This window comes from Chelonia mydas, chromosome 7 (genome assembly GCF_015237465.2).
Source record: "Chelonia mydas isolate rCheMyd1 chromosome 7, rCheMyd1.pri.v2, whole genome shotgun sequence".
Taxonomy (NCBI): Eukaryota; Metazoa; Chordata; order Testudines; family Cheloniidae; genus Chelonia; species Chelonia mydas.
Genome location: NC_057853.1, coordinates 104974523 through 104990761, shown reverse-complemented (window position 1 = coordinate 104990761; position 16239 = coordinate 104974523). Strand labels below are relative to the sequence as shown.

At 38.3% G+C, this 16239-nt stretch overlaps 1 protein-coding gene across 15 annotated transcripts in view; it reads right to left on the bottom strand.

Annotated features, from left to right (window-relative positions):
* The window catches only part of ATE1 (arginyltransferase 1), a 202141-nt gene that overhangs the window by 174485 nt on the left and 11417 nt on the right, over nucleotides 1–16239 (bottom strand). For 9 of the 15 annotated variants that reach the window (XM_027826612.3, XM_037904820.2, XM_037904823.2 and 6 more), the window contains exons 5-7: nucleotides 15243–15506; nucleotides 6162–6394; nucleotides 1931–2059 (exon numbers count right to left, since the gene is read on the bottom strand). In XM_027826612.3, coding sequence (XP_027682413.2) covers nucleotides 1931–2059; nucleotides 6162–6394; nucleotides 15243–15506 — 626 coding nt within the window. Of the gene's footprint in view, nucleotides 1–1930; nucleotides 2060–3127; nucleotides 3257–6161; nucleotides 6395–15242; nucleotides 15507–16239 lie in introns of all 15 variants that reach the window. The other 6 variants (XM_037904825.2, XM_037904819.2, XM_027826613.3 and 3 more) reach the window with 2 other exon arrangements.

Genomic DNA, 16239 nt, shown 5'->3' with positions numbered 1-16239 from the left:
GATTCAAAACACAGAGGATCCCCCTCTGGGCAAAACCTTAAAGTTACAGAAAACAGGAATAAACCTCCCTCTTAACACAGGGAAAACTCACATAAAACAAAAGATAAACTAATCCGCCTTGCCTGGCTTACCTATACTGGTTGCAATATTGGAGACTTGGATTAGGATGGGTTGGAGAAGATGGATTTTTGTCTGGCCTCTCTCAGTCCCAAGCAAGAACAACCACGTAAAACAAAGAGCACAAACAAAACCTTTCCCCCCCCCCCCCCCCGACCTAGATTTGAAAGTATCTTGTCCCCTTATTGGTCCTTTGGGTCAGGTGCCAGCCAGGTTAGCTGAGCTTCTTTACCCTTTACAGGTAACAGGATGTTACCTCTGGCCAGGAGGGATTTTATAGCACTGTATACAGAAAGGTGGTTACCCTTCCCTTTATATTTATGACAACCCCTAATTCCTGATCCCTAGTTCAAAGATGAACTGCAAATCAAACAGCTATTTTGATTTTGTCCTTTAAGGCTTCTTTATGATATGAAGACTTCCTCATTCATTTTTTAATATAAAGAACAAGAAGAAATTAAAAGTGGCAGGTTCTGATCTCTGCTTCTGTGTGTCAGCAAGATCTTTGGAGCGAAAAAGATCGGGGATATTGTGTCAAACTAAAACTCAAGACATTAAAGTTGGAAAGAGTCATTATACCCCAAGCAAGAGCAATTTCATGATCTAACCACCATGAACATTAGAGTCCAAACTAGACCACCTCCCCAGTATTGCTTTCCATGGTTTGCAGTATAACCACCTATGGTTATGCCAGTGAAAGGAATGACTAAACATTATTCAGATTTCACTATGTTAGGAACCATAATAAAACTATGATATCAAATGAAGTGAAAAATCAGAGTTCTTGGCTTCACAGACCAGTATTTTCAACATCCTTCAGTAACGCCCTTCTGACCTCCCTTAAATGTTTTAAAAACTTTTGTCCTGAAAACAAATGAGAAAATTACTCTATTTATTATTCCAGGTGGAAATCAACTATGAGTTATCTGATACCACCTCTGCTAGTACAAATCTTATTCCTAAGAATGAAATGCTCTAGCTAAGTATAACTTCGGAAGAGGTTTCTGACTAGATAAGGGATACATATTAACTTTATACTTGTGCCCAGTGGAAAAGAGTGGAAAAGATTACAAGACACAAATTCTGTAAAGTTTGCTAGCTAAAGTTTAATGTTGCCTCTTAGGAAATCACCTACGTTCTATGTGGTTAGCTAGGATTAAAATCGGATAAACACTTTTTGGGGTTTAAAAAGCAAGCTTCTTCCACAGTCTTTGTATTCTTGTTGAGTGTGCAACCACCAGTCTAAAGCATATTCTTAATGCTAATTTGGCTTTCGCAGTGGAAAAAACAGACCATATATGATGTCATTAGCAATGTAGTAAAAACAAAACAAATAGAGATGTTAAAAAAAAAAAGCTGTAAAAAGAAGTAACACATCAAAATACAGCGAAGAATGGCATCTGAAATGTAAAGTTGTCACAGCTACCAAACAGTATCCTGAATCTAACACATTTTCTAACTCAGGTAAAAAATATTTAGTCATCACATTGCGATTCATTGTTTTCACTGTAGATGTCAGTCTCAAATTTCCTTAATTAAACCATGTACAACTGCTCTATTTACTTGCTGGTGTCAGTATTTTTTTTTGTTATGATTGCAATAACATATCCAGTCTCTCTCCTGCTGAGATATTTTCCTCTGAGCTAAAACCTGGCACAAATACTGAATGCAACAATGCTTTATTTTTTCCTTCCCAAATTGTAATAGCAGTACAGTTTTCAGTGTGCAGACTAGTTCAAAGGTATACCCTTTGCTACCACTTATCTGAACATTATCAAAAAATATTGGTAAAGGTGCATGCAGTGAACTGTACCTCATACTCGCCACATTCAGAAGGTGTATCCTTGTGTATAGCCATCTGATACTTGGCAAATAAAGTAGCTGACTGGCTGAAGGATGATTTGAACTGTGGGTCTTCAAAGGAGACAGGTACTAACCTCACCTTCAGAGCAAGGAAAATACAAGCAAAATATTTAAATGCATCTTATCAGATTATATGCTCCTGAAGGTAAGGCTAGTGGAAGATCTCCTCAAAGCAATTTCAAAGCCGCAGCCATTAGCATCATATCTTAAATGGGGTAAGGCAAGTATACCCCATAACCTTAAAGGAGTGTGATATTAAAGTATTATAGATATTTTAAATTAGATTTTATATAAGGCTGTCATACTGCAAGTACTAATTTATTCTGCCCTCTTATCCTTGGGTAATACAAACAGTACAAAATAACAGACATTTTATTTTGACTGCACAGTTCAGAGTGTGGTTGAAAGTCTTCTTTTTAGAGGCACATCCCTAATACTTGCTACCTAAGTTCCCCTCCCACCCCTGCCCCAGTTTTTGCTTTGCTTCACAGAGAAATAATATACCAGGCAAGTTTAACTATTACATGAGGTCCATTCATTGTGTGAAATAGTGACAACATGTAATTTAGCTAGAATGTATTGTTTTCTTTTAAACTGTTTTAAACTGTAAGTAGCAAAGAGCTTTATATGAACTCCAGTAAACCCTCAACAGGCAATTTTTGCATGTGATAATTATTGCACACACATTTTGGTTCATATTATGCTTGCCTTCCTCATGTAAAGAGTCACATCTAAGTCAATGAAACTCTACTTCAGGATTTACCCCTCTGAAATGCTGAATATGTATATGGTGGTCCTCATATTAGTATCTGAGTGCCTCCCACGGTCCACCTCTCCTACTCCCCTATGGCTTTCCTGTATAGTTCTTCCAAATGTTCTGAATCATGCCCATGATTTCTTCATTTTTTTGTCTGCAATAAAGTTTAAATATTTGTGGCACCTACAATAAGATACCAAAAAACAGCTTGCACTTCCAGGATGTTGGTTTGGTTTAATTCACTATTCCCTTGATTTTACATGCTTCCATTAGAGTTACATGTATATAATGGATATAAAGTCCACATTTGTTTCTCACAGAATCCATCCAAGACCTATGAAATGGAGGGGAACCTGAGGTTTTGCATAAAATTATACGTGGCCTTCTGACCTGACTTATGGTTGGTTTATCAGGTGGGTCCTTGTGAATAGCCATCTGGTAACGTTTATAGACCTGGTAAGATTCCTGAAATGAGGCTTTGAACTGGCAACTTGGTGGAGATGATCTCACTACCCTCACCTTCAGAAGAAGTTAAAGACAGATTCATTATTGCAATATCACATAATTACATACATAAATAAAAGCTGATGAAAGATATCACAACCAGAGAAATTCTGACTTTCAGCAAAACAGATCACACTTAAAAGTCTAATTAATAAATCAGGCTTCAACCTTTCAATTTTTTTCAGGTGTGTGTTAGCTAAAAAATTCTACCATGTAACAGATAAATAAAAAAGGTTTTCTTTTATTCTCAGTGCATGAAACTTGAGTTTTTCTAAGTATTAATTTTAAGGTAATTAAGCCCTTATATTAGAAATATACAAATATTGTTCAAAAAAACTAATAAGCCAATGAGTGAAATGCAAGACGCTAACTGATCTCCATAATTTAAAAATGTGTTTTTACTGTAATCTCACATCATGCTGAAAAAATGCTAGATGCACTTAAATCTTGGAAGTCTGAACTCTATACATCTTGGAGGAAGTTCACTACTGGGGCCTTCCAGTCCTACGTTTTTATGATTCATGTGATTGTATGATTCCTCTCTTCTTTTCCTTTTAATTAGGAAAAGGTCTAACTGTTCTCCTGTCATCACCACAGTAGTGAACTTCCTCCAAAATGTCTAGTCCTCTAGTCTAGTCTAGTCCTCTACACCAATGCAGGATTAAATATCATCTAGACCATGAGTTCTCAACCATTTTTCTTTCTGAGGCCAACCCATAGCCCAGTTGTGCCACAACAACTGTTTTTCTGCATATAAAAGCCAGGGCTGATGTTATGGGGTAGCAAGCAGGGCAATTGCTCGGGCTTCAGCTTTCCACCCTGGGCCCCAGCAAGTCTAACACTAGCCTTGCTTGACGGACCACCTGAAACCTGCTCGCAGCCCACACCTACCCCCACACCCCCCGAGAACCGCTGACCTAGACCACCCCAATTAGTGTTTGCCTAACCTTTTCTTAAAAGCTTCCAATGATGGAAATTCCACGTCCTCCCTAGGTAATTTGTTCCTGTGCTTACTACCCTTACAGTTAAGAAGGTTTCCTAATGTCTAACCGAAATCTCCCTTGCTGCAATTTAAGCCCATTACTTCTTGTCCTGTCCTCATTTTGTTGCTCTCCTCTGGACTTTGTCCAATTTGTCCACATTTTTCCCAAACTGTGGTTCCCAGAACTGGACACAGTACTATAGCTGAGGCCTTATCAGTGCTGAGTGGAAGAATTACTTCTCTTATCTTACTTCGAAACATGCCTGCAAAAACATCCCAGAATGATATTCCCTTTTTTTGCAACAGTATTACATTGCTAACTCATATTTAGTTTGTGGTCCCCATTATAACCCGAGCTCCTTTTCTCCAATACTCTTTCCTAGGTAATCATTTCTCATTTTCTGTTCCCATTTCCTATCTGTTAGTTGCCTCAGGAATCGTAATTTACTACAGAGCTACAACAGCAGGCATCCGCATGACAAATGAAAAGTAATAACTGGAAATTTTAGTTTATAGTGAAAATGGCTGCTTCCTAGACTAAAAAAAGTAATATCATATAGACAACCTCATCTTCATCCCGTATCTTCAGACATATTGTAAGACTGTATTCAATATCAAGGACAGCTTGGAAACAATATAATTTCCAGTTCTGGGGAGGTTCTGCTGTTGCCTATAAAATCCACCATGACCCATGAAAACTCATGGAATCACCCTTCGACAGTTGTGCTGGCTCCCTCCTGCCAATCCTCCTAAACTCTTGGCCCCCCTTCCACAAGCCTGGTATCTTCTGGTCAACTATCCCTCCTTCCTTCTTAATACATAAGTCCTCTCCTACTCTCCTGTAACTTAACTGTACCAGAAAACCTGGAAGAATGAGCCAGGCCTGTGGGGTTTTTCTTTCTTTCTTTTTTTTTTTTTATTATTATTATTATTTAGGCTGTACAAATCAAGTCATTATTTTCCACCACTAGTGATCTTTTCAACCTATGAGCACAAAAGCACTATATTTCTCAACTTCAGTCAATATTATGAACGCTACTGCCCATGGTGGTCAATAAATACCAGGCTCTAGTTTATAGAAGAGGCAAGAAAGTCTTCAATAAACTATTCTCTGTCTCATATTCCAGGAACAATGTTTGTCCAATTTAAAAATAAACAAAAAGCTTAGAAAGTTCTCAAAACTCAGACTTGCCAGCCGGTAGCCAGTATATTACTAATTCTTTTGTAACTCATTTAACAGACAACTAAATGTATTGACTGCCATTAAGAAAAAAATTATAGATGCAAAGCTTGATGACCTGCTATAAATCATTTCAGACATACGTTTATAGGAAAGAGTTTTGTACTATGCCTTTTCAATTCAGTTGTAAGAACAGGTTTTATTTTCCTATTAGGTTCATCATAGACAGTTAAATATGTATATGCTTTAGAAATTTATATTGCATTTTTCTCTCCATAACACTCAACTAATTCTAATTCTTTCATTTGTAAACTGATTTTATACACCATGATTCAAAGTATTTTGTTAAATGTAGGATTCTCAGCAGTAAGAGCCCATGATTGTAAGAGTCAGAGTGCCCTCTAGAGGCCAAGCAAGGCTCACCTTTGTTTTCTCATTCATAAGATTTCAAGGGGAAATTTTTCAAAAAATGGCTAGGCAATTTATGAGCACACGGTTCTAAATAATTTAGGTACTTTTGAAAATCTCCCTGATAATGTATATTTTATAGCAAAATATATTTTCAAAAGCTGACAAATTAAGCACTGGAAATGTAAATAATATTTATCATTGCTCCAGTGCTTTTATTTTAAAAGTGAGCCTTTTCCACTTCAGATGTTTTCACTAGTCTTTTCTTTGAAAGTTGCTTCTAATGGTAGAAATGATTTATCTTATGTATGTGCATAAAAATAAATCAATAGCAATGTAACTGACAATACCTCTAACTGATGTGCAGCATCATCAGGTAAGGAGACAAAAATGAAGTCTTCAATGGACTTAGGTTGATTCGCTTTAGATTTAGAGTTTTGAGAGTGTAAAACCTGAGGCTCCACTTGACTTGGAGAGCCTTCAAGTGTGTGTGTCTGGTTCTGAAGAAGCTTGTGCAATTTTCTTTCTTTCCGAATGGCCTTAGCTTTTCGACAGGGCGGCTTGCTCAAATCAGCCCCTTTTCCTAGACGGACATAAAGAATTAAACAACAAGGTTATATCACAGATAGCTATTACATGAAAGGTGGGACAGAAGAGAGTTGGTTACAAAAAATACTTTTACAAAAGATATAATTTTTTTAATAGCATGATGTTATTTAGCATTTACACAGCACTCTTTTCCATGTTCAGAACATTTTGCAGCCATTAGCTAGGATCCCACATGCCTTAAGGCAAGCCAGACCTAAACTGCAGCAAGATCATTCCTTTCATGGCATCTGATATGGCAACCTAAAAATCCTATGGTAGCTTCACTTAAATTAAAATTTGAGATTTTTAAATGAATTAAACAAAAATACAATCATTACAGTAGCCCTCATTCATTTTGACATTAAATTCAATTTTACATTGTACCCTGAACTCAGTTTTCAATATGCTGCATATTTTTGTCTAAATGAATAGCTGTATCATATAAATTATACAGGATTTTAGCTGCTGAGTAGGAAATGGGATGTTTGGCATGGAAGTCAGTTTGAAATCAGAGATAAACACAGTAGGTGGGTGTTTCAGCTAAAATGCTCAGCCAATAAAAGGGTTGGTTTCAGAATTAATGTTCCACTGAGACAAATGGGCAGAGCTACTGTTTCATGCTTTCTACAGACTTAGGAGGATAATCTAGTTATACTCATTCATTCACATTTTTATGCTTATATTCACAACCACAAGGACTAAAATACCTTATTTATTTTAAATGAAAGCTTAAATTCTGTAGCAAAGTTATATTATAAATGATGGATTCAGTGGTGGCAGAGTGCAAAATAAACAAGGCCCTGACAATAACCCCGTGATGCAAATATCATTCCCTGTTTCGAGATGGAGAAACTGAGGTAAATAGTTAAAGGTCTTGGCCTAGACCTTAAGTCAGTTTCAGAGTCAAGGATACAAATCAAGACTTCCCAATTCCCCACACACACTGTGCTTAAAGCACTACCACATCTATCCACAAACAAAGGCCAGCTCCTATTTAGTTGCATTGTGTAAAGCAGTCCTATATCCAAGCAATTAAAAGGATCACCTTGAGGCACTGGAAGGACCTGTCACCACCAACAGCGAATTGACATATTGCATTAGCAACGCAGAGGGCAACCTGACAGAATCATGCACAGGACGCAAAGTAGAATGGATTTATTTCGCACAGCCTGAAAACCCTTTGCTACATATATACAGTCATTGCCAATAGCTCTAATATGCAGAGCAGAGAAGAACTAAAGGCCAGATAAGTGTGTAGTCTGAAATATGACCTAGCTTGCCTACTTTTAAAAAGGTTTAAATAACTATATCGGCACCCCATCATCATCAGTATTTTGAATGTGCATATTTTTATGTCGGCTCTTATTGGTTACTTCTTATGGTTGGTTGTGAAATAGTTTTTTTTTTTTTTGTTTTTGTTTTTTTTAAAGAAGACAAATGTATAAGAGGAACATGTACGGGAAAGAGTCATTAATAGTAATAGCTTAAAGATTATCGGACCATATATAATTTAACATAAGTGAGAAAAGACTATATGGTGCTTCACTACTACAAACTGATCACTAATACTGAGTAAAATTTTCAGAAGTGCATAACTGACTTTGGAGTTTAATTCTCATTTTCAGAAGTGGCTGACTTAAAAATGACTTTCAATGGGACTTACAAAGCTCTTAAGTGCCCTCATCACTTTGAGAATGAGACTTCAATGTTCTTGAAAATGTTACTGTCTGAATATATTCCTATAACTCTAAACTATGAAAACAAGAACGGTACAACAGTATGTATAATTTCATAGTATTTTCTCATATTTCCATTTCTAGCATTTCCATTTGTTTCAGAAGCAAATAAATATTCCAAATATCATTCTTATCTTATTTAAGTCACATTAGAAACAGTATACTGTATAGAAGACACTTGGTACAATATTTTACAACAGGTCTCTCTAGAAAATACAGCATTTTGGTATTCTAGTATTTATGTAATTTACAAGATCTGAAAAAACAACCAACCACTCTCCCTTCCATTTTATTAAAACTTATTTTCTTATTTAGCAAATGAAAATAGCACATCAGCTGTAATATATATTATACTGCTTTAAAACAAGTTAAAATATTCTTGGCTTTGTTGTAAAAATCTCACTTACTGTATTTTTAGACATATCATATTTAAATTCAGGTGTTTTTTTTACTTACCAAAGAAACGTCTAATACTATATGCTTTACAAACAGTGAGCTTTTCTTTTAAAAAATAATCAAAACTTTTAAAATTTTCCAACCATACACAGGCTTTGTGCCTGTAAAAACACTTGAAGTAAGATTCATATTGGAGTACCGATGTCAAATAGTTAAAATGGAAAAATCTCACACCTATTAATTATGCCTTTAAGAAAGCATATTCATTTTTAGACCTTTGATAGAATGCAGAACATTACATGTATTCATGCAAGTCATGGTTATTAATTCAAAGAGTGTATTCTTAGATTTCACTGGACCCATCATGCTGCAGGAAACACACCAACACATTGCTTATAATAATTAAAACTCTCCTGATATTTACTGAGATGGGATAATGTAATTTTTCTCCTGCTTTTCACTAAAAAGGTATTAAAGTATTACAATACTTAATAATTAATATTTGCTATATTAATCATTGTTTAAAGCGCTAATTTATGACTAGACTCACTGAATTCCTGTTCACCTTCAAATTCTGTGGCTTTCTTTCCCAATGACACCTTTTCTAAACATTCAGATATGTCACTTTCCTATCTCGCATGAAGCTGAACTAAATGTCTGAGTTTAAATAAACTATAACAGGCCTATTTCCATTTCTAGTATGAGACACAATCATTTAAATTTATGCATACTCCTCTGATCCAGAGGTACAACGGGTGCACTTGGTAAAAACATATATATGGAATGATGCACAGAAACAAATGAAGAGAAAGTCTCCCTTTGCAGAAATGGCCCTGCTGGAAAGAAAAACAAGAAAAATGCTTGAGTCCTGACCCCTTATTAGAATTTTGCTGATTTTCATGGTTGACAGAGAGTCTAAAACCAGTAGCTACATGCTACAGATAAACAGTCTTTCATGAACAAATGCTGAATGTACATAAATTAAGGCAATACAACTTATAATTTTCCCTTTTGTTCATTAAAAAATAATGGGTGCTGAATACTTTCATAACCTAAAAGTTTAAGAATTAACTCACTACTCTCTACCCAAGCTCTACAGATCTGGTACAATGATAAACAGGGCTGGTCAAAAAATTTCCATTAAGTCGCGTTATTGTTTTATTGTGGGTGGTAGTAGTTGTTGTGTTGTTATGGTTTTTGATGAAGTCCCATTACGCATACTGGAGAAAACATCAGACTTAGAAAAAGATAATTGGAGAAAATATTCCAGTCTTCTAAATCTGTTATTTTCTTTACTTAGCTTCATTGGCCAAGATATTGAATCTTTCAAAAGTGACTGATCCTTCAAGTCAGCAGTAATATTTTGGCCTTGGTCCAAGACTAAAATCTGTAGTCTCATTTCCGTTTGCTTTTATACAACAAAATGAACTCAGAACGTAAGGAACTGTAATCTTCCATTTTATCATTCATTTTATAAGTATGATATTGACAATGAGGCAAAAGCTATCAATGTTAGAACACAAGATATGGGGAATATCAAGAGTTGGAAAATTAACATTGATTTCATCCAGTTAGAAAAAAGGACAGCTATTTCCTGTGCTTTCCTCATAAGAGCACTTAAACAAACAAAATGTTTAACAAAACATCCTTAAATAAGTTGTATATAGGATTGGTTAAAGAATTGTTTTACAATATGTTAGGATTGATTAGAAAATTGTTTAGTAATATTTTAGTAAAATGATTGGTTAAGGGAAAGCTAAGCAAGACTCAAGTTTCACTATATTAACTGTGGTACAAAAGGAAGTTCTTGGAAACCAATTCCAGGACAGCCCCAAGATCAGAGCTGGCAGCCCTCAACACCCTGCCAATGACACCATGCAGAAGCTGGAGTCCCCCAGATGACCTGATCTTGACTGGCCATCAAGAAAAGTTCATCTGCTTTATTGGGAGTGGTGAGCATTGTAGGCTTAGCGTGTGTATTGTTCTGGTGATTGTTAATAAATAGAGCTTAAGTAGGATATTACTGTGTAAGGCTCTTTCACTGGTAAAAGACGTTGTAAACCTGCAAAAGATTAAACCCTGAGTCCACAGGGAATAGGTCCTGAGCCCACAGAGGAGTAGAGCCTGGAGCCCTTGGAGGAGTAAAGTTAAGTGCCTAATCTAATGCTACTTAATCTAATCTAATGCTACTTAACCAGGTAATAAAGTTACACCTGTCCAATATCAGGTACATCAAGACTCAACACTGTGCGGAACCAGAGATGGACGGGCTAATGTCTTGACACACACAGGCTTTGCTCTCCAAGGTGTGATACCTGGTGCAGAGGCTCTAGCACAACCAGGGCTCTCCAGGGGAAGCTCAATACAGGGGTAACTGGGTAACATTTTATGGACTGCTATTCAAGAGGACAGGCTAGATGATCTAATGGTCCTTTCTGACCTTTAAATGTATGAATAAATCTGTGGTGATGTTGCCTCAGCTCTACTAGAATACAAGGAAGCACCTGGGGAAGATATGGGGAGGAGGAGGGAGACAAGAGGAAGACACAGATGAGATATCACAGAGGAGCAGGTGATCTACCCATGGTCACCCACCCCTAAGTTAGTCTTTTCACCAGCAAACTTGTTCCATCAGACCGGCGGGGGGGGGATGCCCCTCAGGAGCAGAGGTACCATACTGCATTCCTGAGACAGCTTCTTCCACTGGCAAGCCTGCCATGATTTACCAGAAGGGTTCTAGTCTAATGGACTTGAGCAGCGACCACCACAGGTGAGAGGGTGAAGACTTCCCAAGGACCTTGGGAAGAGGCAAGACTGGCCAATAAGTGGGAGCTTGTAATTGCCACACCCCAACACCACTCCTGCTCTCTTCCTCTGCAATTCCGGCCAATGCAATGAAAAGAATGTAAGTGATCATCCTTATTGTTCAGTTAACTAACATTTTTGTTTAGGAGAATAATACTTTTCATCTAGAGATCTCAAAGCACTTGACAAAGATAAGTAAGCATCATTATACCCATTTGACAGATTGGGAAACCACAAAGATTGTGACTTGCCCAAGGTCCTAGAAGAAATCAGCAGAAGAGTTTAAAATATTCATGATACTCTTGAAGAGTTTTTTGAGCATCTAGCCTGTCCTCAGCATCTGTTTAATCTCACATTTCTTCTGTAAATTACACAAACAATATATTAGCAAAGGAATAAATACATTTTTTTTATGTAAATATTCAAACCTTTTTTCCTTATGAAAATGTGCAGAAACAGACCACTTATTCTGTAGGACAATGACCTGTTTATGTAATGAGGTTTTTATTTCTACATAAACAAATTTTATCATGGAAAACGTCAACTTTTTCCAAGGCAAAAACTAAACATCTCTCAATCTGGAAAGTTTTAAACTAGAAGTAACCTTTAACACTGACGACATCTAAAACATTGCAGGTATACTGAGTAAGATTTGGGTGTGTTTGTAACTCACTTTTATATTTTATTTAAAGCCTTCCAAAAAGGAAAAGGACAACACTAGAAATTTGTTTCTAAAATATGTGCTTAATTTTGAAATAATGAATACAAACAATACATTTCACACTTTCTCTGCATCTATATTGTTTAAAAAGTGTCACACAATGTTATTCTTCACACAAATTGAGGACTCTACCTCGACTTTAAAACAAGGCAATTTATACTAATCTTTACTGCCATCTGCTGTCAATTTCCATGCATCCGATGAAGTGAGCTGTAGCTCATGAAAGCTTATGCTCAAATAAATGTGTTAGTCTCTAAGGTGCCACCAGTACTCCTTTTCAATTTCCATTTAGTTTGCATTCAAGGTCTAGGAAAACAGTTTACATAGTTAATGGCAAAGCTTTGTCTTTTTAACAGTTTGTTTGTTTTGTTTTTTGGTAAAAATGTCCACGAGGGGGTAGAAAAGTACTTAACTTTTTAAAAAATGTAATCACCATATTCTAACAAGCCTTTAGAAATCTGGGACCAGATTTACAGAAGTGCCCAACAAGCAGCTTTCCCAATGCTCTTGCTTTGTACTTTTACAAGAAGTCTGGCTCTTTCATTTAGGTGCTTAAATGGAAATTGTGTTGTTGAAAATCTGTCACTCGCTGGGTGAGCTTTTGCTAGGAAAAAAAATGTGTATACTTAGTTTATCTCACGTTCGCCAGACACTAACTAATGTAAGAAATAATTCATGAAGAGAAAGTGGTTTGTAGTTTTCACACGTTTGCAAGTAAAGCTAACCTCTAGGGTCCCCCATAGTCAGTATACTTACCTGCCAACATGTGTGAAAACTACAAACTGCCTTGTCTTTCTTCACTAGGGTTTCACCCAGTATAGTTAGAATGTGCTCACTAACAGGAGGTAAGAACACACTTTTTTTTCTAATAAAGACAATCCATTGGGGGGTGGGGTGGGGGGGGCGTTGATCATTTTAGAAAACCTAGTCCATGAGCTATAAATTGCCTGGCTCCGCTGCCACACTAAGCAATATCACAGCTCCCACAAACAGAAGAGTTTAGAATGGAAGGACTCCTGTTCAAGTTATTCCTTTAGAATGCTCAATTGGTAGTATTTTGCTTTGGGTTTTTTTTTTTTTTGTTTGTTTGGGGTTTTTTTAGGAATAAACATCTCATACTTAGTTTCTGCCGTTAAAGGTGAATATTTTGGAAAACAACAAATCTGAAGGCAGTTGAGAGATTGAACTGTAACTTGTGCGATAAAAATGTAAAACAACCACTAAGTTATGAAAAATGTTAAAAATATCTCCACTATTCTGCTTCTTAATTCTAAAGAAAAACTCTTTGAAGTTAGTGTTAAAGGTTACTTCTAGTTTAAAACTTTCCAGATTGAGAGACGTTTAGTTTTTGCCTTGGAAAAAGTTGACCTTTTCCATGATAAAATTTGTTTATATAGAAATAAAAACCTCATTACATAGACAGGTCATTGTCCTACAGAATAAGTAAAATAAGCAAAAATTCCTGTGCAGTGTTTGATACACAAAACCCCCAGCATTGTACAAATGCATGAGTCTTTGGAAGTGTAATGAACTAGAAAACGTCTATTTTTGCTGTATAAAAGAAGAAAAATGGAACTACTACACGTACAATTAAAAAAATACAGTTTCACTATCTCACATTTTACCATCAAGCAGGGTGGGAGTTTTTAAAATATTTAAGTCTCTCAAAGAAAAATGAGGCTACATCCTAAACACATGAAACAGGCCAAGGGGCACTTCCATAGAGGGTCTTTCCATGGGCTCAGGGCCAAGGCAAAGCTATCCTTCTCTGGAGTGCAAAAACACTAGCATTCTGCTTCTGCAGCAAAGTACCATCCAACTTGTCCTTGGAACAGAAAATGGCAAGTACAACCCTAGGCCACTGAACATATGCAAATGATGTTTTTTTCTGTGTAAGAAACATAGCTCCTAAAAAGAAGAAAATAATTTATAAAAATGCACAAATAAGACAGGCAACTATAACAGAGAAAATAATTTACAGGATAACTAGACATACCACCTAAAGGAAGATAACCCTTAGCTAACTAGTTTTCATGAATGGAAGTAACTAAGTCCACTTTTTTAGACACCAATTTGGTTTTCTATTGCTGCTCATGAGGTGAGATTTATCAATTGCCTATTTGGCTGGAGAGCCTAGATGACTCTCAAAGCTTCCATGAGCTGGCAGCCATAGAAACTAGCAACCATGGACATAAATACACCTCTACCCTGACATAACGTGGGTTCGCATACAATGCGGTAAAGCTTCAACACGTTGCTCTGAGCAGCGTGTTAAGAGTGCCAGGCCGGGGCCGAGGGGTTGGATAAGGGGCAGAGGGTCTCCGGGGCGGTCAGGGGCTCCCCCCCGCCAGGTCTGGGAGGCAGGAGCTGGGGGAGGGGGCACTTTTGTGGGCCCACAGTCCCAGAGTGGCCCAGGGGATTAGCGGGGGGCCAGGAGCAGCCCGCTCCACTTCCCTCGCCCTGGCCCCAGCCGTGTCCCTCAGGGGAGGGGGCTTGGGGGAAGGGATCCCCCCCGCACTCACTGGAGGTGGCGGAAGCGGAGCAGCCCGGCCCCAACCCGCTCCACTCCGCCAGCTCCCAGCCGCAGCACTCCGCTTCCCGCCACAGGTGAGTGCAGAGGGCATCCTTTCCCCAACCTCCCCACACTCACCGGCGGCGGGAAGCGGAAGTGGCGGAGTGGAGCGGGCTGGGGCCATGTTGCGCCGCTTCCCGCCACTGCCGGTGAGTGCCTGTCAGGGGGCAGGGGGTGTGGATAGGGGTCGGAGCAGTCAAGGGACAGGGAGCAGGGGGGTTGGGTAGGGTGTGAGGTCCTGGAGGCAATTAGGGACAGGGGGGTCTCTGGAGGGGGTGGTCAGGGAACAAGGAACGGGGGGCCACAGCAAGCTCGATATAACGCGGTGAGATTTTTTGTCTCCCAAAGACCATGTTATATCAGGGTAGAGGTGCACCTGCTGGATGGCTCCAGTGAACTGAACAAAATGAACTGGGCAAAATATTGGGAGCATTAAAAAGTCATGCAATATGCACCAGATCTTGATTTACAGACTGTAGTTCCCTGGGCAACTGAGAGCATACGAAAGAAAGAGGAACAGCCCTAGGTTTACTAGCCAAGGTATAACACTCTAACAAAACAATCTGAAGGGAAAAATAATGGGGGGAGGGGCAAATAAAGAAACTTTGGCTACCTGGCTTGGGTGTTGTATGAACAAGTTTAGCTGAATCCGATCGTTCACTAGATCCTGCACTGTCTTTATCTGCACATGTCTGGGGAGGCTCTGACTCCACTTCTTTTTTCAATTCCTCCTCTGCGTTATCTTCAGTCTCCACCCTCTCCGTCTCCTCCACACTCAGAGGTTTCAGTTCAGATTGACTGATGTCAGATTCATTTTTTAATACAAAACTGCAAGCAACAGCATCCTCTCTGTGGGAATCCATAGGTTCTTCTGTAACTAAGATAGGAAACAGTAACGTGTAAAAAAGAAGGACAGCAGTGGGTGTAATTGTCTTTGGCTTGTATAAACATATCACTGGATTTTTATCCAACACTTGAAGAGACAGTCCACTTAAAAATCACTTCCTAATTTTTTTTTTAACCTTTTAATGTCACAAGTAAAGCCCTACTTGAATTGTGGGATGACTGTCAAAAAATTGCAGCCGAGTTGCAGACAAGCCATGGAAAATTGCAGAAAAGTAATAATGGACCTTATTATTCGTGGTAATAAAGTCCATTATCACTTTTCGGCCATTTTCTGCTGTCAGTTGCCTGAGGCTGAGAGCGGGAGGCTCCCGCTGTCAGCCACCGGGGCTGAGAGTGAGGGCCCAGGGCTGCCGGGACTCCCAGCATCAGTCCCACACACGTCAGGGCTCCCACTGTCAAAACTGCACTGGAAGCCTAATACTGCAGAATCCACAATTTCCTCAATATTGCAAGTAGGACCTTAGTTATCAGTAACGATTATTATAAAAATATTCAAGAAAAGTCTATTTTTCCCCACTTTTTAGGATCAGTTTTACAATCACGTTTCTCCTCTCCACCCAATATAGTCAGTCAGCTTCCAAAGGAGCTGGAGGCCTATGCACACAGCATCCAGGGGAACTCAGATTCACGAGCAGATTAGGCCTGAAACTACTTATAACTCAGACTACTATTCTATCTTATTGATGGGAATAGAGGCTGCACTA